The sequence below is a fragment of the Cibotium barometz genome, chromosome 15 (assembly GCF_041138505.1).
Source record: "Cibotium barometz isolate CiBa-2024 chromosome 15, ASM4113850v1, whole genome shotgun sequence".
In the NCBI taxonomy this organism is placed as follows: Eukaryota; Viridiplantae; Streptophyta; class Polypodiopsida; order Cyatheales; family Cibotiaceae; genus Cibotium; species Cibotium barometz.
In genome coordinates, this window is record NC_141060.1 from 54,455,901 (window position 1) to 54,482,143 (window position 26,243).

At 43.9% G+C, this 26,243-nt stretch overlaps 2 protein-coding genes across 3 annotated transcripts in view; both read left to right on the forward strand.

Moving 5' to 3' along the window:
• The first annotated feature begins 722 nt into the window (after positions 1 to 722).
• The window catches only part of LOC147631432 (DHHC-type zinc finger family protein), an 80,378-nt gene continuing 54,857 nt past the window's right edge, over positions 723 to 26,243 (forward strand). Inside the window, exon 1 of one of the 2 annotated variants that reach the window (XM_086809833.1) lies at positions 723 to 1,406. In XM_086809833.1, coding sequence (XP_086665959.1) covers positions 1,131 to 1,406 — 276 coding nt within the window. In that variant the 5' untranslated portion in view covers positions 723 to 1,130. The remainder of the gene's footprint in view (positions 1,407 to 26,243) is intronic. The other variant, XM_086809834.1, reaches the window with a different exon arrangement.
• Positions 4,557 to 7,874, forward strand: LOC147631433 (uncharacterized). Its single transcript, XM_086809832.1, has one exon. The coding sequence runs from the start codon at positions 5,913 to 5,915 to the stop codon at positions 7,509 to 7,511; it is 1,599 nt and encodes a 532-aa protein (XP_086665958.1). The 5' UTR covers positions 4,557 to 5,912; the 3' UTR covers positions 7,512 to 7,874.

Below are 26,243 nucleotides of genomic sequence, written 5' to 3' on the forward strand. Positions count from 1 at the left end.
CATCCAAGCATCTAATCCCACTGATTTCTCCTTGATTCACTCCACCTCTTTTGCTTGATTCTCTCCACCTCTCCCAGAATATCTCCACACTTCCTAAATCTTCTCATGCTACCCTTTATTCTCTCCCAATAGATTCTTCTCACCTTTTCACAGGTTCTCTCATATTTACACATTCTCTTTTACAGCCTCTAGCCAAGGGCTTATTCCCGCACACACCCTATTCACTTGTATATTTCAACAATGAGTTTGTTTCGCTCTCTCCGGAAGTCTATAAATTTGTAGGCTTAATCGAGGAGGAAGCTTGCTTCCTCTAGATCCAAACTCTATCTTGTAATCAATTGTGTTTTAGCTTGGATTTGGTTTCTGGCTTGTACTGCAGTCCCTTTGGTTTATAATACATCTGCTTTACAGTTTGTATTGGCTCGAAAGATCACTTGTAGTACATTTACATGTCCTCATTCTTATAATACAAACAATAATTTTCATTATGCTTGTCTTTTTTAAATTTAAATAATAAGTACCCACTATGGTTACATTAAACAATAAAATATTTTCATTTATCTTTGATTATGCTTGTTCTTAACTTTTCTAACATTACTAAACGTTAGATTTGATTGCAAAAATTAAACAAGCACCCTCAACAAATAAATTAATGTGTGAGAGTGAATAAGCTTCCTCAACAAATAGGTCATTTTTTGGAGACCATATGACCCAAGTATCTAAAGTATCTATGATCTCGAGAGAAATTTGGTCCAAACTAACACACAGCCTATTTTTTTCTACCGGCTCAACGAATTTTCAGCCAGACCGGCATTTTCCCCTTTCAAAATTTTATTTGTAGGTAGGAGCATGAAATCTTTATGATCTGCAGAGAGGGAAGAGGAAGGGCAAGGGTTCCCAGCTTCTTTATGCCATTTGTCTCTCTCAAAAGGAACGCGATCCGATCCATGATCCCCGTCAACAAGAAATGGGCTACCTGCGTGCTTGGTCTTGGGACAAGATCGGCGGGGAAGGTTGTGTCTTTTTACGGAGGAGTTAGGGTTGTTTCTTCACAGACAGAGAGCGGGAAGATCAGCAGCAGCAGGAGCATCAGGGCGTAAAAGAGCACAAGAGGAAGAGAAGCAGTGACAATGAAGGGGGCGGAGAAGTGCGTGTCAGTGCCGGTGGTGGTGGTGGGGGCGGTGGTGGGGCTGGTGTACTACACGGTGGTGTTTGTGGTGATCGAGGAGTGGCTGAGCATGAGGAGCGCGGCGGGCCTCCTGAACGCGCTGCTTTTCACGTGGCTCACCCTCATGGCGATCCTCTCCTACGTCCTGGCCATCTTCCGAGACCCTGGCCGCGTACCCCATTCCTACATGCCCGACGTTGAAGACGAGAACAACCCCCTCCATGAAGTCAAACGCAAGGTACGCCATTTGATGCTACAGTTTACATCTGCATTTCTTTTTTATATTTTGCTCCTTTTTTAAACGATTTTGTCAGCATATTGTGAGGTTCCATTTGTTGTTTCTTGATTCCTATTATTTGAGGACCTCCCTTAACAGATCACACTATTACACTCGAGGTGATCTTGAAACGCTTTCCATTTATGATCAGCCATGCCTGTAAACATGCCTTTACAAATTTATTCCAGTATAACATTTCAAGACACAACCCTACTGCCCAAAAGCACTCCACTTTAACCTCATATTTGTTTTGGATCTGCCCCTTTTTACCATAGTTTTGCCTTTGTTTTAGTCCTACACAGCCTTCCTTGCAACACTTTGTTTTCAGCTGGCTCAGATTTGTGTGCTTGATGGGCGCCCGCAGCAGCCCTTGTATTAGTGCTGATATATTCCTCCCACATTTTCCTAGCTTCGCCGTAGTAACCTAAAATTTATGAAAGCATGTGATTAAACATCCACAAATCATTAGAAAAAGGAAACAATGTAATGTAAAATGAAATGCACAAATTGGTAGAATGCAATGGACAAACTGTTCCATTGTGATTCAGAGTTGGTGAGCACGTGTCTCCCTGCAGGCCCTTGCACGGTATTTTATATTCCACTTAGCATTTCTTAAAAGTCTTTGTATGGCTGGAGCCACAATAGTTGGTAACAGCACGGGGCAAAGGCTCATAGCCACATGTGCTATATGAAATACGTTTCAGAAATGTCTTGTATGTTTTTTACAATAAAGGGGTCAAAAAGGCCTATTTTAACTTGGTGTATACTAAAAAAGCAACTTTCGTGCATACCAAGATGTAAAAAAGTGTAAAAGTGGTGCCAAAATAGTGAAATTAATGTAAAACACCATACAAGTGCATGAAACATGAAATGTGGTCCATCGTCCAGGATCTATCGCAAATGCATGTTGCATATGGCATAATAAAGAATTAAGTATCACAAATGTAATAATGTTTGGACTCTCGACTTTGGAATCTAGTCTTTGAATGTGAAAGACCAAATAGCTCCACCCTCTCTGCCAAAAAAATGTTTCATGCGTATGAAACCCATAGCACAGGCCATCTCCATAATGGTCCTATTCTTCCTCTCGGCAACTCCATTCTGTGATGGAGTATATGATGTAAGCTGTCTCTGAATGCCATGAGTCTTGCAATATTGCTGAAACTCCTGGGATGTGAACTCACCCCCTCCATCGGTCTTGAGAGCCTTGATCGAGTGACCGGTCTCTTTTTCCACCTCAGCTTTCCAATCACAGAAGTGCGGAAAAGTCTCATCCTTGGTCTTCAGAAAGAAAACCCAAGTATATCTGGTAAAATCATCCACCATCACGAGCATGTACAACGCCTTACTCAAAGACGCGGTACTCATAGGACCACATAAGTCTGCATGAATGAGAGCAAGTGATGTTGAAGATCTGTGTGTCGTCTCCTTCGGAAAGGCAGCTTGGTGTTGCTTCCCCTGTAAACAAGAGGAACATGCAGAAGATGGAGCCTTGATGGCTGGTAATCCCTCAACCAACCCATCCTTCGAAGCTCGCTGCAAAAGTTGATAGCTCAAATGGCCAAACCGAGCATGCCAAAGAGCAGAAGAAGCACCAGAAGACAGCAGAGCGGTCAACTTGTAGAGACCACTATCTTGGACTCCGTGAGCCAAGATGCTACCAGTCGCCTTATCACGAATGGTAATCTCATAATGAGAAAACATCACCTTCGCACCTTGAGCTGAGCTGTAAGAGCACTCATTGACAAAAGGTTAAAAGCCAAATCTGGAATATACAGAACGTCAGAGAAGTACCTCTTGTCCTGGTCAGAACGGAAGATGGGGATAGTGCCATGTCCATGCACTGGCACAGAAGAAGAATCACTCAAAGTGATCTCGCTTGATCTGGTAGTGAAGTCCTTGAACCAATCTCGATGGGGTGTCATATGAGCAGTAGCAATGCCATCATCCTTCTTGGGTTGAGACACCGCCGTTGAGGAAGAGTTCTTTGCTGCTTCATCACGCTTCTTCTTGTGACATTGGGGTGACTTGTGACCCTTCTTGCCACAATAATGACATTCAGTGTCCTTATTCTTTGAAGATTTGTTGTCTTTATCCTTGTCGGAATCCTTGGAGTTCTTGTTAGAACCCCCTTTTTCTTTCTTTTGTAGAGTCTTCCCTTTATCTCATGCTGCCAAAGCTCCATCAGGGCCATCAGAGGTGCCAGTCCGCTCCTCAAAGTGAGACTCAATCTGCATGACGGAGGGGAGAACTTCCTCCCAAGTAAGTGGAACAGGACGAGGAGAAGAAACAAGAGACTGAAAGTATGCATCAAACCTCTCTGGAAGTTTGGAGAGCAGCCGAATAGCCATATCCTCTGTGGAGATGTCCTTGCCGCAAACAGCCAGCTCGTCTCGGAGATCTTTCATCTTCGAGATGAAAGCAGATAAAGATGGAAAGGCAAAAACTGATAAGTTCATAAGTTGCTTTTCCAACGCCAAAATCCGACCCGGAGACTTAATCTCATAGAGATCTGCAAAAGCCTTCCAAACTTCATGTGCAGCAGCCAGTAGTAGGGGCAGCCATAGGACATAGTTTGCAGCTTGTCTTGGGGTTTGTGCAGACAGCTAGTAAGCTGGTAGCTCTTAACAAACATGCGCAAAGATTTAAATAGCATTAAATGCTATTTTATTGATTTTTTGTCCCATCATGAACTGGCCTATAGCATTTGTCGGGCGACCAGCCCCTCTTAGGACTATAAAAGCAAGCGCATCATTTCCTCATCAATCATTTAGATTTCAACAAAGCATTCAGCAGTTGTCACCAATTGGCCGACCATTTGGTACATCTCCAGTTTTTGTCTCGTTCACTTGAGGCCAGGATGGTGTCTCATGTGAAGAGGCCAGTAATTTTGCTTAACATGGACGGGAGCCAGACTGGTGCCACCCATGTGTTAGCAGGCTGGTGTCGTATGGACGGGAGCCAGACTGGTGCCACCCGTGTATGACCTGGACTGTGTTCTATCCATGGGATAGTCACGCCATGGAAGAGCCAGTATTTGTGCCTTGTCTTGCCTATGGGACTATCACTCCATAGGGAGGCTCGTGCCTGGAACTGTGTTTTACCCATAGTGACAGGGGGACGGCGGGACGGCCACGTGGGACGTGGGAACGCCGTCCCGATTAACTGCAGGCGCGGGACGGAGGCGGGACGGCGCAGGGGACGGGACGGAGGGGACGTGGCAAGGGGACGGCCGTCCCCGTCGGAGGGGACGGCGGGACGTTGTCAGCCGGGGACGGGGACGCCTGCAACGGCGCAACGGCTACAGAAAAGTAGCCGTTTTTTTTCGGGCAACGGCTACTAGCCGTTGGCGGCTGGCCGTTTGAGGCTGGCCGTTTGAGAGAGAGAGAGAGAGAGAGAGAGAGAGAGAGAGAGAGAGAGAGAGAGAGAGAGAGAGCTGCCATATGCTATATAATGGGCTTATGCTACTCCTCTTCTACTCATTGCTCAAGCCTTCCATGAATGATGATGTACCTCTAGGCTCTCCACCATCTCCCTCTCCTACTCAAGCTTTCCTCTCCACTATCTCCCTCTCCTACTCCACCACCTTCCTCTCCACCCTCTCCTACTCCACCACCTTCCTCTCCACCCTCTCCTACTAGACTACTTCAATCTTCCCTCTACCTCTTCTCCTACTCTACCCTCTAAGCTCTCTCCACCCTCTTCTACTAGACTACTTCAATCTTCCCTCTACCTCTTCTCCTACTCTACCCTCTAAGCTCTCTCCACCCTCTTCTACTAGACTACTACTAAGTTACTAACTATTCATGGCATCCTCTTCTCGTGCGGGCGGTAGGAGTAGAACGGATGGGTGGTCATGGTGGGATGAGGTCAACTTCGAGCCTCCTACTCATGCGGGGGGTGCACGTCCATGGACATGCAAGCTTTGCCCATATAAGCGTGTGGGTGGGGCCAATAGGGTGAGGGCCCATTTGTTGCATGAGCCCGGTCATGAGGTGAAATTTTGTGAGCGGGTCACACCGGAGATAAGAAAGGAGCTTCTTGCAAAGCTTGCCGCCCATCAAGCTTTGAATGCAAGCCAAAGGGTGCGTGGAGTGGATCCCAACACTTATGTCACTCCAACCCAAACATCAGGTTCTACATCGGGTGGTGGTGCATCTTCATCTACCCCTCTACCACGTCCTCCTCGTGGCACTACTCGTGGCTTCACACAAGCCGCCTTCTCAATGCCGCAACCTAGTCCACCCTCTCTCTCTCGTCGGCAAAGTACTCTTGAGGGGAGTTGGGATCCCAAAAAGAAGGAGGAGGTTGATGCCGCGGTGGCCCGCTTCTTTTTTCATGACCACATTGCTTTTCGTGTGGCACGGTACGTATTTCACTCACATGATTTCATCATCATGTCTCACGAGTCTTGATTCACGGATCACCATTTTGCCATTCTAATTACTTGCCCTCTTTTTTTTTGAAATGATAAATAGGTCCGACTACTTCAAAACGATGGTGAAGAAGATTGGCGAGTACGGTCCTCACTACACACCTCCATCCTCCGAAACCTTGCGGACCACTATGCTTGACAAGGAGAAACGCCTTGTTGAGCAAGCGGCGGCAAACACAAAGAGACAATGGGCTCGCAATGGAGTCTCTTTGATTGCAGACGGATGGAGTGACACACGGAAAAGGTCTATCCATGGCCTTGTGGCATACTCACGGGGGGAGATGTACTTTGTCTCCTCACATGATGCTTCAGGGACGGGAAAGAGTGCGGATGTACTTGCTGCTGAGTGGAGTAGTGCTGTCGAGATTATCGGCCCCGAATGTGTGATCGGTTTCGTCACGGATGGTGAGGCGACAAATAGGGCAGCGGGAGCTATTCTTGAGAGTATGTATCCTCAAATCACCGTCTCTTTTTGCATGGCACATTGTCTCAATAATCTTTTGAAAGATATTGGGAAATTGTCATGGATTGAATCGGTGATTGATGATGCATGTGCAATTGTGACCTTCATCAACAATCACACATACCTTCGATCCGAGTTTGGGAAGAGGTCCACAAAGGTCCTTCTCAAGTACTTGGACACTCGCTTTGCATACAACTTTCTTATGTTGCATCGCTTGAAGGATTGTCAGGGTGCCGTGCGGCAACTATTCATCAGTGATGAGTTTTGCTCCTCATCTTTTGCACGTACACAGGTAGGGATTTCATGCAAGAAAAAGGTCGACGATGCTGATTTTTGGGAGGACCTCAAGCGCACTGACGCCATGGTGCATCCCATTGTCCACTTGCTCAGGATTGTTGATGCTATGCAGCCATGCATCGGCAAAGTATATGAAGCCATGGACCAGATGATAGAGAGTCTTGAGAAGCTTGAGCCAGACGTAGATAGATATGAGGAGATCCACTCGCTTTGTGTGGCGAGATGGAGCTCATATTCCTCTCCTTTACATGCAGCTGCTTTTATGGTGGACCCAGAATTTCAGGGAAAAGGGCAGGAGGGTGATAAAGAGGTGAGCAACGGTTGGAGACTCATCTTGGATCGCCTCACGCCGGATGCAGAAATCAGGCGCAAAATTAGAGACCAGCTCTCTAATTACAGGGCATTTCAAGGCTCATATGGATGTGCAGATGCGCAGCAGGACAGATTCAAGGTTGGTGCAGCATTATGGTGGGAGGACTTCGGATCAGATGGACCAGAGCTACAACAGTTGGCGATCCGGATCTTGAGCCAGTCCGTTAGCTCTTCTTGCCTAGAGCAATTATGGTCCTCCTACAGCCACATTTCATCAAAGAAAAGAAATCGGCTTGGGGTGGAAAGAGCTAATGATCTTGTCTTCATTAGCGCAAACTTGCGCATGCTTGGCAAGAGTGCAAGATGCAATGCCGATACTTTTACACAGTGGGAGATGGAACAGGAGGAGGCAGCTACAACTATTGCACAGGAGGGTGGGACAGATGGTTCTCATCATGAGCCTTCATCGGATGACACAAACCCCATCCACACTTCACGCACTCATGATCATGAGGCTAGCACCTCTCTTATTGGGAGCGCAGAGTATGAGAGCGAGTGACTTATATTTTGTATCGCCTAGGCCCGCGAGTGACTTATATTTTGTATCGCCTAGGCCCCAACATCTTTTGAGTATATCTATTTAATGTTATCAACTTTAAAGTCTTTCTTTTCCGACTTTGCAAGTCTTGACTCTTGACTCTTGCACCTCGTAGCGTAATTTAATTTTAAATGTAATGTGTATCATGATTCATAACTTTTGGAGTTAGAAAGCTTGTTGTTATTGATTGATTAATCTTGATTCTTTACTCCTCTAAAATTAACAATTTTGAGTGCCGTCCCCACCCCCCGTCCCCGTTCCCTACCTTTAGCCGTCCCCGTCCCCGTCCCCGTCCCCCGTCCCCGTCCCCGTCCCCTGGTAACTATGGTTTTACCTATGGGACTGTCACTCCATAGGAAGACCAGGATTTATGTTTTATGTTGTGCCATTTTTGTGCCCGCCAGATATTTTGTACTCGTTCCATGAACGGGAGATATGTCCATGATACTATTTGCACATGCACTCATGTTTTGCATGTTTAAAACTGTTTTCGCATGACTTGTATTTTTGTGTTTGGTTGCTTGAGGTGTCACTTAGTGAGCGGGGACGCCTACCAGTGAGTCGTGAAGTTTGCTCTGTCTTTTGACGAGTTTTGTTGCATGTGAACAAGTGGTAAGTGTATTGCACTTGTTGGTGTAATAAGTTTTAATTCTAACCTTTTATTTTATAAGGTTGTATGTTCACATTTCATTAAAAGTGGGCACCCATTAGGGGCACCCACATATGGGCCAAGGTGGGGAGCCACACTTAACCTTTTGTGTGTGGGGGTGGGTGCATGACCACCTACCCACACCACACCATGAAGCTGGCCGCCCCCATGCAAACTTTGGGGAGCCGGCCGGCTGTGGTCGTGGAACTCCCCTCCAACACCTTCAAAAGATGGCGACCATCCTTCTGCTTTGGACACACGATCGTGCGCTTCCATCTCCACCACGTCAGCAGCCGGCGACTCTGTTTCTCCACGTCTCTTTAGGTTGCGCTACTTTTCCTCTTCAGACTGGCAGGCTGAGCCACCCCATAGGCGACTGTGTTCTGCATACAGGCGACGGTTGTGCTCTGCATACTGGCGCCTCCTCCACTTCAGAAGTGCTGCGCCGCCTCCTCTCATCAGGCTGTGCTTCTGCTCTCAGGCGGCTGTACATCAGGCTGCGCCTGTCCACTGCAGGCGATTGGGCGCCTCCATCTCCTCTCCTACAGCCAGGCGGCAGTGCACTGCAGCCAGACGGCTGCTGTACTTATAGTTGGTGGCTGTGCAGGCCTTCGATCTCCAGCAGGTGCTCCATCTCCAACAGGTTTTCCATCTCCAGCAGGCTGCGCTTGTTCACCAGCAGGCTGTAGCCGGGTGTTCCCTTCTCCTCCTCCAGCAGACGGCTGCCTCTTCTCCACTGCAGCCAGGCGACTATACAGGCTGCTCTTCCACGCCTTTTTAGGCTGAGCCACCTTCTCCTCTTCAGTTGGCGGCTGTGTTCCTACAGCCAGGCACTACCTCTCCTAAGGCGGCTGCTCCATCTCCTTTTTGCAAGAGGTTGCACTTCCTTTCCATAGGCGGCTACAAGTGGATTTTGCACGTCCTAGGTGGCTCCTCCTAGGTGGCTACACCTTGAACACAGGCAGCTCCTCCTCCTCCTCCTCGACAGGCTGCTGCGCCCTGGTGTTCCTTTCAAGTATGCACACAGACACCTTGGGTATTGGTCTTCCATCTACAAGCTACAAGTAAGTGAATTCAGATTTAAGTAAAGAACTTTGTTGTAAATCTGATAAAGGATTCTCTCTCCACGGCTAACACCCGTTCGGTGCCGGGTAGTCCAAGCTCTTGGAGAACCACGGTCCAAAGGTGCTGAGATCGGGAGAGCCAGGCGTTAGTACGGGAGCGCCTGTTTGTGCGTGGTCTTGGAACACCAGTGGGGCGCTCTCCGCGGAGTCTAGTGAAGGCACAGGACCGTAGAGACTGGACCACTCAAGTGGTCGCTCTCCTTCGAACATCTACTTCGAGCCTCTTGTTTGGTACTGTTTTCATTTGAACATGGACATCATCTGGTTCATTGTATTTGTTAAATACTCCCAATAATATATCATATATTGAGGGGGGGGGGGTCGGCCGGTTCCGGTCCCAGTGCTGGTGTCCATCTTTCAACATTTCATTTCATTTCAATTTCAAGTTGTAATTAAGTTGTCCATTTCAAATTGTGATATTAAGTTGTGCTATTACGCGTGTTGGTGTCCAACGGAGTCTTTTCCCACTTGACGTGATCGGTTTCATTGGTATCAGAGCACGGTTGTTTCCCTCTTCTTAGTGGGGAAATGAATGTGTATTGGACACCCCACTTCTAGCACACTTAACACAATGGACAGCCAAGGCAACCCTTTGGAAGTGCCAAATTCGAGGGGTCCATCTAGTGCCTCTCGTGGTTCTGATGCTCTACGAGGAAGGCACAAGCCCCTTGAAAGGGTAAATGATAGTGATTCAAAGGAACAACGGTCTCGAGGAAAGACAGTCATGCTAGAAGAAGAGCCTGATGCAATGAGGGCTGAAATGGAGCATATGAGAAAGCTTTTGCAGGCACGAGCAAGCGCTGAAATTTTTGCATGAAGATCCCCATGTGCAAAGTGCCATTGAAGCAAGGAAAGCTGATGCAATGGTAGATGTGACTTTTGAGTCCATGGCACGGGAAGCGGGCAAGAAGCCAAGGGAGTTGGCACTTTCCTATCTCCTCTGCAAAGGTGACATCAAAGAGGGGGAAGACGGAGAGCTGAATTTCAGAAATCCACCTCGCTTGAAGCATGGAGATCCCGCATCTCAAAGGTTGAGGTCATTTATGCAAAAGGAAGAGGTGACAGTCACCTCTCGTCATGCATCTTCTCCACAAGGCACAAAGCTTGACAGGTATATGTATGCTAGTCCTCATGGAGGGCATGATAGTCACATGCATTCAAGACATGTATCCCATGGTAGGGGTGACAGGTCTGCTACTAGAAGAGCTTTGCCTTCTGAGTTGTCTCATGGAGAGACATTGCCTTATGCAGGAAAGTCACATGCATCCGATTCTCAAGTTCGTGGAGCACATGCCACCGTGCTTCGTGAAACTTCTATGATGGCCCATGAAGCCCATGCAAAAAGGGATGCCCCGTTGAATAAAGGGAAAAGAAAAAGAGAGGACCCTGAGCCTCATGCCAGAAAGCTCAAGGAATTTAAAGCAGGTGACAAGTCTGTTAAGTTTGATGTCTTTCATGGAGAGCATGATGCTTCCAAAGTGTTAGCATTTGTGGCACAGTTTGACATTGCTTTTAGCGATGAGGACTTCACTGAGAAATCTAAAGTACGCCAAAGTACGCCATGCTAGCATGTTTTTGAAAGGGACCGTTGCTCATCGGTGGATCACTGAAAAGATCACCAAGGATCCCATTTGCACCTGGAAGGAGTTTAAGGACAGATTCTATGCTCAGTTCTTGCCACCAAATGCGGAGCAAACTCTCACCCAAAAGTGGGACAGACTTAAGCAAAGAGATAATGAAAGTGTGCAACAGTATGTCAACAAGTTTTGGAAAGTGTTGCTGGAGGTAACTCCTTTTATGCAAATCACTGAGGATCAAAGAAAGAGGAAGTACGAAGCAATTGGTGCTCAAAATTAAGCAGGATCAAGGCGGTTCAAAGGAGAAAGACAAGGCTGTCCCAAATTTGCAAAAAGGTGGACAGCCACCTAAAAAGAACTTCTGGGAGACCCACAAGGGAGGTAGAGCTGAAAATACCTCATCTAAAGATCAGGGCCCAAAGAAGAACAAATTCGGCTTAACCTCGGAGCAAAGAGAGCAATATGCCAAGGACGGAAAATGTTTTTCTTGTGGTAGCAAAGACCACATGTTTCGACAATGCCCTGACCGCAAAACCTAAGCATGAAGACAAGCAGACCAAGGCTAATGTACATGCAGTTCCCGATGCGCAAGGAAACACAAATCATGATGCAAAAGAGCGGATGGTATGCAAGGCTTGGAGTCAAATCAAGGATCAGCCCGCCTTATTCATGTTTGACGACTGTGTAATCGATAACTTCATCTCTATACAAACGGTAGCTGCTTTGGGTATAGAGGTTAAGAACATGGGACCTCAGATTGAAGCCGAAGCTGCATTTGCTGGTAAAGAGGTACAGGTTACCCCATTGATAGGGAAGTTGCGCATACATATCCAAGGCTACCTTGATAATGAACATTTCTTAGTTGCACCATTAAATGGATGTGATGTATTGTTGGGCAAGCCATGGCATCATAGGCTTGAGCCTCACAAAGAGTACAAGACCAACATGACTTCTTTTATGCATAAAGGCCGCATGCATTTCATTGATGCTGGCAAAGAAGGGGATTCCATCCCACTTGTATCTCACATCCAAATTAATAAAGCAATGAAGAAGAGTCTTTTTGCGTACTTGGTTTTTGTTCATGATAGCATTGTACCAAGTCATCAAAATGTGGATGCTATGACTAATGATAGGCTGAATTTTCTTCATGCATTCAACGACTTTTTTGCTGATGCACTACCAGGTGAATTACCTCCCCAAAGGCCCGAAGATCATCGCATAGATCTTGTGCCAGGTAGTTCTCCACCTAACAAACACGCATACCGAGTGAGTGTTGCACAAGAAGAAGAGATCATGAAGGAGGTAAATGAGCTTTTAGAGAAAGGTTTGGTTCAGCCCAGTTCCTCACCTTATTTCTCTCTTGTGCTTCTTGTTCAAAAGAAGGACGGATCATTCCGCATGTGTGTGGACTATAGAGCTTTAAACAAGCTTACCATCAAGAACAGATTCCCAATTCCGTGCATTGATGATATTTTGGATAAGCTATACAAGAGCATGGGAAGTCGAAGAGCCATTTATACCTTGTCATAGATATCTTCTCCGGTCCGGTTTTTTGGGGAGAACAACGGCTAGGAGATGGGGGGCCGGCCATCGACGTTGCTCAGTGTCCTAGGGTGGTGTGTGTGCTGCTGTTGCGTGACTTTGACATGGTATCAGAGCTTGGCCTGTGTGGGCCTGGGCGGTCCTAACCTCTGTTTGATCGAGGTGCTCGAATTAAAGGAGGGTGTTGGAGGTGGCAATTCTTGTAGCTACTCTCTCTCTCTCTCTCTCTCTCTACTTTGTGAATTGGATGCTAAAGATCTCACCGCATAAAGGTATAAAGAAGGCCTTGTTGTGCGTTACCACGATCAACCTCAGTGCATGTAACAGTGGCACTAGGAGAGTTCCACAAAATGGATGGATTGGAGGTTCTCCATTGCCTTAAGGTTTTGGGGTTTGGATGGCTAGACCAATTTGCAGAAACCTGTAGTTAAGCACGCATTGGCATGAACAATAACTTGGGTGGGTAACCTCTCGGGACTTGGTCCCCCATCCAATTTTCAAGAGGCAAGAGTAAGACTATGGTCCAAGTATATACCAACTGTCAAGTATAATAGTCTATCAAGACAAAACCCATAAGTCACTTATATAGTGACTCTTGTTGCTATAAACAACCATCGAGTCATAAATAGTCAGCAACCATGGATTATCAATCATAATGAACCCTAGCCACCCGTTACCTCCTTGCAACCTTTCTTCTAGTCTCAAGGCTTCTTAACCTTGCTCCCAAGATTAGGACCTAATCTGGAGGATAATTGCTAGGAACAAAATATTGGTACTTCTCGAAAGCGCCGGCAATTGTCTGGGTGGTCGGAACGTAAATCACCGCACAATGTACGCCTTTCCGGATTTCTTGTTTAGTCTGCATGTGGCTTATGAAAGGAAAGTTAGGTATCCTTGGCTCACACTTGATTATCACAGGAGTCCTTGACACATTCTAAAGAATCTGGAAAGTGCGACGCTCCTAGTCAATGTCGTGGTGGAACTTGTGAAACCAACGAATCCCTAGGATTATGTCTGCACCTCCCACAAGAGAGGCAACCATGAAATTTTGCACAAATTCTATGCCTTGGATGACTACTTTAGCATGATGAAAGGTGAATTTGGGCATGTTCCTGGATTCATCGAGGTATATAATTCAGCTGTATTAGCGGACATGTAGATTTCACATTGTGAAGTTTTCATCCGAGTTGCGGCCAGTTGATATTGTGTTTATTCTTTCTATCTTTTTAGCGGTGCATTTGCCCTATCAACTACTTATTTGCTGTACTAATTCTTTCTGTTTGCTGCTTCTCTTAGTGCTAGGCTACATTATGGCTGAGTCTGCTGTGCATCTCCGGAGGTTTGACAGAAACTCAGTACGAAGAGCTTTGTGTCACCAGCCTGGACATTTCCGAGTATGAAAGGGGTCTGGTGGACTCCAAGATCTCTAAATATTTGGAAAGTACAAGCTTTGGGAATGGGGGATTATCCTAGAATACAAAGGACCACACTCCTAAAATTTAGGAGAGTTGCTATTTTTGGCCCGACTCCGATGGAAATTCTGTTTGCGTCATTACATCTGGAATTGAGCAGATACCAAGAGTTGGCAAAGTGCCTATGACAGAGTGTCTACCAGTTGGGATATTTTTAGAGATAAAGTTTATGGAAGGATCCATCTCTTAGATTGGGACATGTGGCAAGAAAGTGGACCAAAGTGAGACAAGTGGCTTGACACTTGTTAGAAAGTGGATCAAAGTGAGACAAGTGGCCTCACACTTGTCACTTCCGCTATTGTGTGGCTCTCCACTTGTCATTGTAGCCTTCTCTTGCCATTTTAGCTCATGGGAGGTCCAAAGCTATAAATTGGAGCCCTCTCTCTTCATTAATAGAGGCTCTCTTGGTGCACACTAGCCTCTACCACCGTTACAGGCTGCCCTAATGATGGCTACTCTCTTTCTCTTTCTCTCTTGAAAGCTGCCCATGAAGAATACCGGTTGTTGGGGACTGTTTTGGAGGCTTCCATCGTGAAAAAATACTGAAGGCAACGGTATTTAATCATTTATTATGATTTCTAGCCATTGTACTTGTTGTACCAGTCTTTGTACTTGTTGTACCAGCCATTGTACTGGTTGTACTAGTCCTTGTACTTGTTGTACTTGTACCATCCATTGTATCGATTGTACTAGCTTTTGTACTTGATGTACCAGCCAGTGTACTTGTTGTACTAGTCACTGTACATGCTATACCAGCATTTGTACTTGTTGTATATGTTGTACCAACCATCGTACCGACTGTACCAACCATTGTACCTATTGTACCAGCCACTGTATCGGTTGTTCCAGCCATTGTACTTGTTGTACCGGTTGAATGGATAGTTGTACTTGCTGTACCAGCTCTATTGCATGAAGACCCGTGGTTTTTGGGGAAGAATCAGTACCCACACGGAGGTATATGGATTATGTTGTTGGCTCAGCATTTCTACAGCCTATGTTCCAGCTTGGTTGCCTCGTGTTGGGCTGTGTTATGGCGTTTGTATATGGATAATCCGGCATCTCCCGTGGGAAGAGTAAGGCCCTCAAAGCTTGTACATGATATTATTCTCCTTGGGTAATAAAATACTCCAAGGGGGGGGGGGGGTCGTGTCACACGCGCAAGCTCCATTTTCAGCATTTGTGGATGTTTTGTCCAGCTTATGTTTTATGCAAAGTGATGATGGATATGTGTTAAGGCTGTGGCCATGTTTAAATGTTTTAATATGCATTGATGGTATCAACAAGTGTGTCAAAGAGCCTAGTCCCGCAGGCACCCGCCGCAAGTTTCACTTTGTGTGAATATATGCTCTTATGTGTGTGTGTGTGTGTGTGTGTGGAGTGCGTGTGTGAGAGCATATTTGATACAAAGTTCTACACTCACTATTAGTGGGCACTGATGACGTTAGTGGGGATGTCATAGTATCTAGTCCATACTATGTATAATCGAGTTGATAGTTATATAGTCTTGTGGGTTGACTATCATGAGTATATAACATGCACATTCCCCTAAAAGGTGAATTTGGGCATGTTTCTGGATTCATCTAGGTATATAATTCAGCCGTATTAGCGGACATGCAGATTTCACATTGTGAAGTTTTTGTTCGAGTTACGGCCAATTGATATTGTGCTTATTCTTTCTATCTTTAGTGGTGCATTTGCCCTATCAACTATGTATTTACTGTACTAATTCTTTCTATTTGCTACTTTCCTTAGTGCTAGGCTTCATTATGGTTGAGTCTGTTCTGCATCTCCGGAGGTTTGACAGAAACTCAGTACGAAGGGTTTTTGGAATGGATCTAGAGTTAAAGATGAATTCAAACACATGAAATATGATTTCTAGCATCCATTACACATGAAATTAGTATTCCCAAGCATCATAGCAAAAGATGAATAAGAGAGTGAATCCATATGTGTGTGTAGAATAGAGAAAGATACACAATGGCCTAAGTGTGTTAACCTCTCATCAAGAGGATGGCTCAATAGCTAGCCATGAGCCTTGACCATAGAGGGCCATCTCCATAGTAGGAGCCAAAGGTACAATGGGATGTCCAAAATTAGTGAAAGTGACAAAAGGTTCTATCCATGTGTCCAAGGCCCTATTTATAGTGTTTTACCCATGGGCTCATTTACATGTATGCTATAGGTTCATGACAAACCATCCCTTCTCACAAAGGTTTCGAGGACGAAACCTAAATACAACAATACGATCATAGGAGAGGTAGGTAATGAAGAGGCTGTTTATAATGATTTGCATCCAAGGACAAATGGCCAAACATGCTAGCCAAGGCATAAGCATCTCTCGAGTAAGGCACCGCCATGACAAGAGTGATCCGAGAATGATGTAGCCTCCTGGATCAAATGGTAATGTGATCCATGTGTCCATTATCATGAAAACCAATAGAGTACTCGGACCATATGGAATGAGACATGGTAAAATCTCATAAATGCCACCTGGATCCCAAGTATGCCTCATGTGGATAACCATACCAACATCACATGGAAGAATAAGATCATGGATCCCTGAATGCAAAACATCATGCCCACGCATAACCGTACAATACATGAGTATCCATGTGAGCTTCAAAACTGCATCATCTACCCATAGGAGTCCTTTCGGATCATAAGGCATGTCAACATGATGATCCACAAAAACATAGTAGGGAATTATCTCCCCAAAAAGCATATCACCAAGTGGATAATCCATCAAATGACACGTATGATCAAAATTGGACCCATCAAAACAAAATACTTCCACATGGGCATCCCAAATATCCATGGAAAATGCATCCTTCACGAGTAATGATCTTTGGAAATCTCCATGTGGCTCCAAATCTAAATCTCCAAAATAGAAAGCTTCACGATCATGCGACGATGAATGAGAGTACATAGATGCTACTTCCCAGTGCTCTATGTAGAAGTTTATGCCCATGCATAACCAATATGAGCATAAGTCCATAACATCAACAAAAGAGAAGCTTTCATATAACATAGCTTCCTTAATGCAATTGATTTTCAATCCATCATCTTTCCAAGTGGTGTAGGCATCAAAATAATCTATGTCATAATCACTTGCCTCTTCCAACTTAGGAGTGTATGTCTCTTCTTCTAAAATCATAGGAAGCATCATCATCTCTTCATGCTTAAGATCCACGCATGAATCAACACCGCATGACATAGGTGCATCCTTATTCTCAAAATATGCAAGAAAACACCGTCCGTAAAGTGGAAAAGAGTTTCCATTCTTGCATACAAGCTGTCCACAAGCATCCCAATTCATTAATCCATGTGGCCAAGTATCAAACTTTGCTCATAGAGAAGGAAAGAACTCCATTATCTTCCAAACCAATTCATTAATCCATGTGGCCAAGTATCAAACTTTGCTCATAGAGAAGGAAAGAACTCCATTATCTTCCAAACACAAGAGCTGTAAATTTTCAGCTTGCATAATAAGCATGCAGTCAACCATATCGGTCCACATAGCATCACAAAAGGGTGTTTCCATGATGCATGGAACTTCTCTTGGTACATGGGAACTATCCAACCATGATATCATATCAAAATTGCCAAGATAATTAGTGATGAAACCACATGTATCAATCTGTCCAGAAAGCGCAGCACGCTCTTCTTTGACTTGGGACTTTATAGCAACCTTCAAAAGATCTTCAATGTCCATCTCCATGCAAAGTCCAAATGCGGGAGTGAATGGAAACCCTCTCTTTTCCATTTTGCAATTCAATTCATGTACAAGAGTATACACCAAGGAAGGTATTCCATCCCCTTCTTCTCTCAAGTTAAGCCGCACTTTCATACATGGAAGTTCTGTCATTTTCATTTGGCATTGCAAACAAGAAGATTTTCCATCCTTCCCAAATGAAGAAGAACTATCAAAAGAAGCAACATCCCTTAATGATAATCTTCTTATACCCTCAAATGTTCCTTGGAACTCTTGACGAAGCCCTTGCATATCTTCATGCATCTTTTGCCACTCCTTGAGCATGCTTGCCCTTGCATTACAATTGCCTTGTGTCCAAACAAGATTGGTTGTAGAAGCATGAGGAAATGAAAAAGTTGATGAAGTTGAAGAGTGCGAGGTTGAGAGTAAAGGGTATGAAGGAATTGAAGAAGTAGATGGAGAGGATGAAGGGTTGGCTGCTTGTAGGTCCAAACGATAGAGAGAAGGCTCTTCTTCAAAAGCATATTCTTCCTCTTCTTGGCCATTGGTCTCCTCTTCAAAAGCATCCTCTTCTTCTTCATCTTCTTGGCCATTGGTCTTCTCTTCAAAAGCATAACCACTTTGTGAAGACTCCTCATGGACATCATAACGTGCATACTCATAAGCATAAGGATGTACATGTTGCCCATAATACATGCCTTCACCTTGGCAAGCATTCCTCTTCCTATATTGTCCATGAGTAACAACATTTCCATATTTGTCTTCATACCATACATGGCCAAATGCATCTTGAAAAGCATGCTCTTCACCCATAAAAGAATCATCATAAGCATCACTGTCACAATTACTTGCATAGTATTGAGCATACTCTTCTTCACATGTCTCTTGTTGAACATACCCTTTATAAAAAAAATCACCATAGACGTCACTTTGCCTATCATTGCATGTATCTTGATTATCATTGGATGAAGCATATCTCTCATTTGGTAAAGGATAACTGTGATTGGATGAGACATAGCCATCATTATATCTATCATTAGGTGAAACATAACCATATCCACCATTGGATGAAACATAACCATCAAAGCTACAACCAACCATAGTTGCCCACATCATCATAGTAATCCCTTGGAAAAGCCGCTTCATCCGGATCCAATTCCAATAATACATGACCTTCTTCATGTGATGGATCTTGATCACTTATGTAGTCTTCAACACTACACGAAGCATCGCTATCATATTCCCTATTATCACATGAATCGGCGTCTTCAATACTGCAATCCGAATCCATGGTTCCAAGCTGCAATTTTTTCTTGACACTTTGGAGAGGCAAACGGTATCCGATTTTGATGATTTTTTGCTCTATGGAACCGGGCTAAAGGGTACTAGATGGCTATGCACTTGGTATGGATAAATGAGATGGGCTATATCTCTCTGTTTTAGGATTATCATGGATATAGGCTGAAATCGTATTTTGGCTATAACTTGGGCTAGAGAAATCGGAATTCAAAACTTTTTAGCTCAAATCGAAGCCCTCGATGAGTTCTATGAGCCTATGTGATTAGATCTATGAGATCATAAACTCCCTGTGAATTGAATTAGGGTTTATCAGTCCTGGTAAAACCCTAATTTCCATCCTAAAGGAATATCGGATTTCGAAGGTTAAGGGCTTGTTGGGTAAGTCTAAGGAAGTACTAAGAGCTTGTATAATCACCTTTAATTCAGTCCTAAGGAATTTTGACTGAATTAGGGTTTTGACAATTCTGCAGAATCTTGTCCAAGTGTCTTTCTTAGTGACCAATGGCTTCCCACTTGCCCCAATTCACTTGTTCAAGCGTCCAATACTCCATTGGCATCCAAAAGCTCATAGAATGTGCTCACCAATGTCCATAACTCAAACCATGCATAGAATTTTAGGAAAATTTCGGCATGGTCTCCTTTGTATTAGGAGCCAAATCTCAATCTCCTAAGCATCAAATTTCCAACATCAAATACTCATTGGCATCTCGCATAAACTGTATAACACATTGCCCCAATGTTTGCCTCATCCAATAGGCATCAAATCCATGCACAACAAAAGTGAATCACCGCAATACATGTACCAACAATGAGGATTCAACATGTGATGATCTAAGCGCGTCGAAGCTTGTTAATCTCCTAGCCAAGCTCTTCCCACCCTCGTATCTAGTCCGATTCTAGGCACAAGTTGGGCCATGTCTTTACCTCCAAGTATCTAATCCTCCACCGTACCGCTTTACCCGGCACTCACGGCACGGTGGATTCAAACCATGCTCCCCCGGGCCTCTCCTCCAATGCCGAGGTACCCTCACAACATACTAGATGCTAGGAATGGAAAGTTGTGAGAACAAGTGATGTGGTAGTGTGCTTTGCTTGAATGTAAGAGCAAGGAAGATTACTTATAGCCACATGGCATGACTCATGTCTTTTTACAAATCATTCATTACAACCAAAAAGCATGGACTCATGCTTTTCAATCAAATCCCATGTATCTTTCATCCATCCAACAAAACCACTCAATTCCAATCACCACAACAATTGCATATGAGGGTAAGCAAGACTAATATCTCAATCCACAATCTCTTATGCATGTCCACATTCCATGTGACTCCACATAGCATTGAAATGGCTATAAGTGGTTCAATGGCATCCAATACCACTTTGCAATGCTCAAGGAGATGAAAATTGGTGCCAATAGCTCATTCATGGGTTCCATAACCCTTCCAATGCATAAAATTGGTGCCAATAGCTCATTCATGTGCATGCATAATGCCAATCCATTGATGAAGATTTCCCTTCTCTCTAATGATCAATGGCATCCCAATGGATTATAAACCCTAATTTCTGTAATTTAGGGCTTTCCACACTCGGAATCCCCAAACTTGCCCTTGATTGCAATGGAAGCTTGAATTCATGGAAAATGTTGGATAGCCACTTACCATGGAGCATTTAGAACCGCCATTGATTGATCTTGATGAAGAAAATTGCTTGAATGCCTCTATTTGTGAAGACTTTGTTCTCTGTTTTTGAAAGCTCACCATAGCCAAGAATAGCACCAACAAGATCCAAGAAATCACCACCACTGCCTCAAGAAGCTGTCCCGTAGCTTGCAATCATGGCTCACGGTCTCAAGAAGCATCATAAACGCCTTTGTTGCTGTTGCAGCACGAGCAAAGAAGCCCGCCAAAGTTCCCAAGCTCGCTGTGAAGGCGAAAGCGGCCAAGGAGGGCGGCGAGAAGCTCCATCCGTATGCAGTCTGGATCTCTTCGTTTTCTCTGGACATGTCCAAGAAGGCTTCAAGAAAGCTCCAAGAAATGTCAAGAAAGCTTCAAGAAATGTTGACAAGGTCTAATGGCTGCTCTCCCTAGGGTTTCATGAAAATGAGGAAGAAGAAGAGAAAATGTGCAGAAAATTTCAGAAATTTTCACTTAATGTGGTACTCATTCTAATCCTCTCATCAAGCTCTATCAAAGCCCCACAAAATGGAAGCAAAATGGTACAAGATTTAGGAGCAATGGTGATGGAAAGATTGAGGATGAAGCACAAATTCATAATCGTCATTAATAGAGTGATTAATAGGTGATTAATTCAAATTTTCTTCCAATTTTGGTCCAAATTGAATAAATCTCCTAAAAAATCACTTGAAAATCCATAAAGCAAACCTCAACCCCACTAATCTCACAAGATTAATAAAAAATTAATCAAGATTAAGTACAAATCTCAAGAATCCCAAAAATTTCAGAAATCCATCAAGAAATACTAATCTCATGTACCAAAAAACCTTGAAAGTGGATCAAAATCAAGGCTCTGATACCGAATGGAATGGATCTAGAGTTAAAGATGAATTCAAACACATGAAATATGATTTCTAGCATCCATTACACATGAAATTAGTATTCCCAAGCATAATAGCAAAAGATAAATAAGAGAGTGAATCCATGTGTGTATGTAGCATAGAGAAAGATACACAATGGCGTAAGTGTGTTAACCTCTCACCAAGAGGGTGGCTTGATAGCTAGCCATGAGCCTTGACATAGATGGCCATCTCCATAGTAGGAGCCAAAGGTACAATGGAATGTCCAAAATTAGTAAAAGTGACAAAAGGTTCTATCCATGTGCTCAAGGCCCTATTTATAGTGTTTTATCCATGTGCTCATTTACATGTATGCTATAGGTTCATGGCAATTTTGTGTGAATATATGCTCGTATGTGTGTGTGTGTGTGTGTGTGTGGAGTGCGTGTGTGAGAGCATATCTTGATACAGAATTCTACACTCACTATTGGGCACTGATGATGTTAGTGGGGATGTTGTAGTATCTAGTCCATAGTATGCATAATGGAGTTGATAGTTATAGTCTTGTGGGTTGACTACCATGAGTATATACCATGCACGTCTCTAAAAGGTTAATTTGGGCATGTTCCTGGATTCATCTAGGTATATATATATATATACATTTACTATAAGGGATGGTTTTTGCACGCCGGGGGGGGGGGGGGGGGGTTGCTTAGGTTAATAAAGCACATGTGACTTTCTACATTAAACTGAAAAGCACTTTGTTTTTTTCGGAAAAAATTCAAAAAGCAAGTTAGCCTCCTCACTTTTTAGTATAAAAAGGGTTTGCTTGTTTGGGAGCTCTCCACATTCAAAGCACAATCTCCTTGGCTGAAAGTTCACGGCTAGCTTCCAAGAGGAGGATTTGCACTTGTGATCGTGGATTTAGTGACACTTCATCTTGACAAGCAAGTTTTTGTTCGGTAGTAGCAAATTATCTTACAGGATGATGATGCGATGGTCGATGACCCAATCACTAAGGTGGACTTGAGGCCAGGATGACCTTGTTAGAGTAGCAGATTACGAACCTAACTAACAGACTCCAGTGACAGTTGAATCTTGGCTCCACAAGTGGGGTACACATTATAAGTTCCATTCTTTGTTTGACGATAAAAGGATACCTATGGTATAGTCTTTTATGTAGTAGGCCTAGAATAGGGTTGATGTGCAATTATTGGAAAACAATTATGCTTTAATGTTCCAATAATTGCAAAGAAAAAGAAATTTCCTTGGAATGTATAGCTGGTACAGATTGTAGGACAAGAAAATCCTTAAAGAACATGAGTAGGTATGTCCTTACAAGTCTTTAATTTAAGACAATAATAATGGGTTGGTATAGTATTAGGTATACCTACCTCTGACTCATGTTCGCAAGCTCATGTTTGTAGGTTCACGTGTCCATACTTATGTCTTTTTTTGTGAGACTGTGGACTCACATACCCAATCCGAGAGTTGATTTGGCTTGGTTTTTGGACTTGACGGTGGTTATGCAAGTAATTAAGTGTTTTTTGATTTTTTTTGGGGGGATTTGCATGCTTCTAACCTACCAATTAAAAAAAATGCATTAAATTCATGAACACAATTAACTATCCCCCTCTAATCCACACCTAATGGAGATTAATGCTTGTGTTTTTGGACTGGATTTCACTTCTAATCACAATTGCTAAGCTATTCCTTGGCATAGTGCAATCAAATCTATAAGTCTTTTGGGCTCCAAAATCATGCAAAGCACCAAGAAACCATACTTTCTCCTTTTAAGATATGAAAATAGAATGTTTTAATGCAAATAAACTTCAAATCAAAATAAAAAACAACTAAACTAACACATCCAAACTCTAAAATGTAGGTCTTTCGGAGTGTGACCTCCTAATCAACACCGGGAAATATTGGGTGATGCCAATATCTTGGAATGGATGGATGAATGGAGCTAAGCCCTAAGCTAGTTCCCAGCAACGGTGCAAAATATGTTCAAGTCAAGAGCTTACCTTAGCAGCCTTGCCGAAGCATGTGTCGTTGGGCCTTGCCTTAGAGCTGCAATTGCAACTTCTTAATGTGGATGTGCTAGCTCGTCCATCGCGTAGCTTCTGTTCCTGTCAGCGCACGTGTACCAGCCTCGTATACCTATCAGCGCCTTCAGGTACTGTACCTGCCCAGACTGCGCCGCCTTCTGGTATTGCACCTGCCCCGTACACCTATCAGCGCCGACTTCAGTATCTGCCGTGCAGCATTCAGTGCTGCGTACCTTCTGCTGTACCAGTCGACTGTACTTTCTGTACATTCGACTGAAGTTTCAACATTGTACCTGCTTCGACTGTACTTGCTGTGCCCAATACGACTTCCAGACCTGCAGAGTATCTGTTCGCATTGTTCAATACAGTGCTTCGTCAGAGTACATCCACTGTACTTCAACTGTACCTGCAGTCTGCTCGGTACAGTAAACTGTACCTGCACAATACAATAGTCATTCGCATTGAAGTCAACTTGTACCTGCTAACATCACACTGTGGTAAGCATTGCAAGTTTTGAATATTGGGCATTTTTATTTTCTCTGTGAAAATCTACAGGCAAATACAGGCAGACTTTCTAGCAAAGAACTATACAGGTTTTTTGCACAGTTTGGGTGCAGTAAATTTGGGCATTTTTGGGGCATTTTGGCATTGTCTACGCCATTTGCTGCTCTACTCAGTCATTGGTGCATTGAGCTGCACATTCAGAGGATTGAGAGTGCAGGCATATTTGGGTGAACTGTATTCAGTGGAGTACAGTTATTTTCAGGGTTTCTGCTATTGGGTTTTTTTGATAAACAGGTACAACATTGTGCGTAAGCATAATGGCAAATCAACAGCAAAGTGATGTATTCACATATTTGTCTAAGGAAGACAAATTGGATGGCACGAACTACTCCTTGTGGAGTTTTATGCTGACAAATGTGCTTGTGGCAAAAGGTCTTTGGGATTTTGTTAGTGGTGATGAACCACGTCCAGGTCCATTGGCTCCAGAGACTCCTCCCCAAGGGGGTGCTCGTGGACAACAGGTACAGGCTCCAGGACAGCCATTGCCTGTTCAAAGAACAAATGCTCAGAAGACATGGGATGCCAGGGATGCACAAGCTTTGTCCCTCATTGCATTGTCAGTACAAAGGTCCATTATACCTCATATTCGTTCAGCTGGCTCTTCATAGAATGCATGGGTGACTTTGGAGCAGATGTATGCTGCTCGTAATGAGGCTAGGATCTCATTTTTGAAAAGAGAGCTGGAAAATCAGAAAATGAATGAAGGAGATGATATGTCTAGCCACTTAAACAAGCTGCAGGATTTGAGAGAGCAACTCATCAATGTGGATGAGATTATTCCTGAGACACAGCTTGTGTCCACCATCTTGCACTCTTTGCCAAGATCTTACTTGGCTTTTCATACCTCTTTGAACCTCAGCATGAGGAATGCTGTTGAACCCCTCAAGTATCAGGAACTTGTTGCTCTCTTACTACAAGAGGAGCAAATGAGGAAGAATATGAATATGAACACAAATGCTGAACAAGCATTTACTACAAGTCAAAAGGGGAAAGGAAAAACTCAGCCAAAGAGTTCAAATCAAAATTCAGGTGATGGTGGTTCTTCACAGGATACCAAGAAAGGTGATGGACAGCCCAAGAAGAAGGGCAAATGTCATTACTGTAAGAAGCCAGGTCACTACATCACTGAATGTAGGAAGAGGATTGCCAAAGAGAAGGCAAAGGAAGCTGGGATGTCTGTTAATGATGCTTCTAAAGCTCCTCCAGAGACTGCTTCTTTTGTTGAGGACAGGGATTACTGTTTTTATACATGCAGCTATGATGCCTCTTGGTCTTCACAGGCACTCAGTTTGACAGAGCATGCATGTACTTGGTATTTTGATAGTGGTGCCTCAAAACATATCACATCTCGCAGGGATTTGTTTAGTCATGTTGGCCCTGCCCCTGTTGGCAAAACTGTTCAGTGTGCCAACAATGCTTCATATCCAGTTCGTGGCATTGGGGAGATTCAGCTCACAGCCATTGATGGCTCCATTCTCCGCCTTACAGATGCCTTATATGTACCAGGGATAAAGAAGAATTTGTTGTCCATTTCTTCTTTAGCACATTGTGGTATGCAAGTCCACTTTGATGATGATAAATGCATGGTCAGAGACAAAGCTAATGCCTTGACCTTGATGCTTATTGGTACATTATGTCATGGACTTTATCAGTTGGATGCATTTCAGCCAGTGGATCAGTCTGCTTATCATGCATTCACTCTTACTCCAGCTATGGTTGATGCGGAGTTATGGCATGCTCGCATGGGGCATGTAAATTTTGGTAGTCTTATGCTTATGCAGCGACATTACATGTTTACAGATCTACCTCTCATGGAGATGCCTGCAGATCACATTTGTGAAGGATGTATTTTGGGAAAAATGCACAGGTTTTCCTTCCCACGCGATCAGGCTCTAAGAGCAACTGCAAAGTTGCAGCTTATACACAGTGATCTTTGTGGTCCCATGCAGACGAAGTCATTAGGTGGTTGCTTCTATTTTGCAACATTTATTGATGACTTCTCTCGTATATGCTGGGTCTATCCTTTGACACATAAATCACAGGTATATGATGCATTTTTGGCCTTTGTAGCACTTGCTGAGACAGAGTCAGGATGCAAGGTCAAGACTCTCCGTTCTGACCGAGGGGGGGAATATATGTCACATATGCTGAATTCCTTTCTTGGGAGTAGAGGTATAAAACATCAGTATACTAC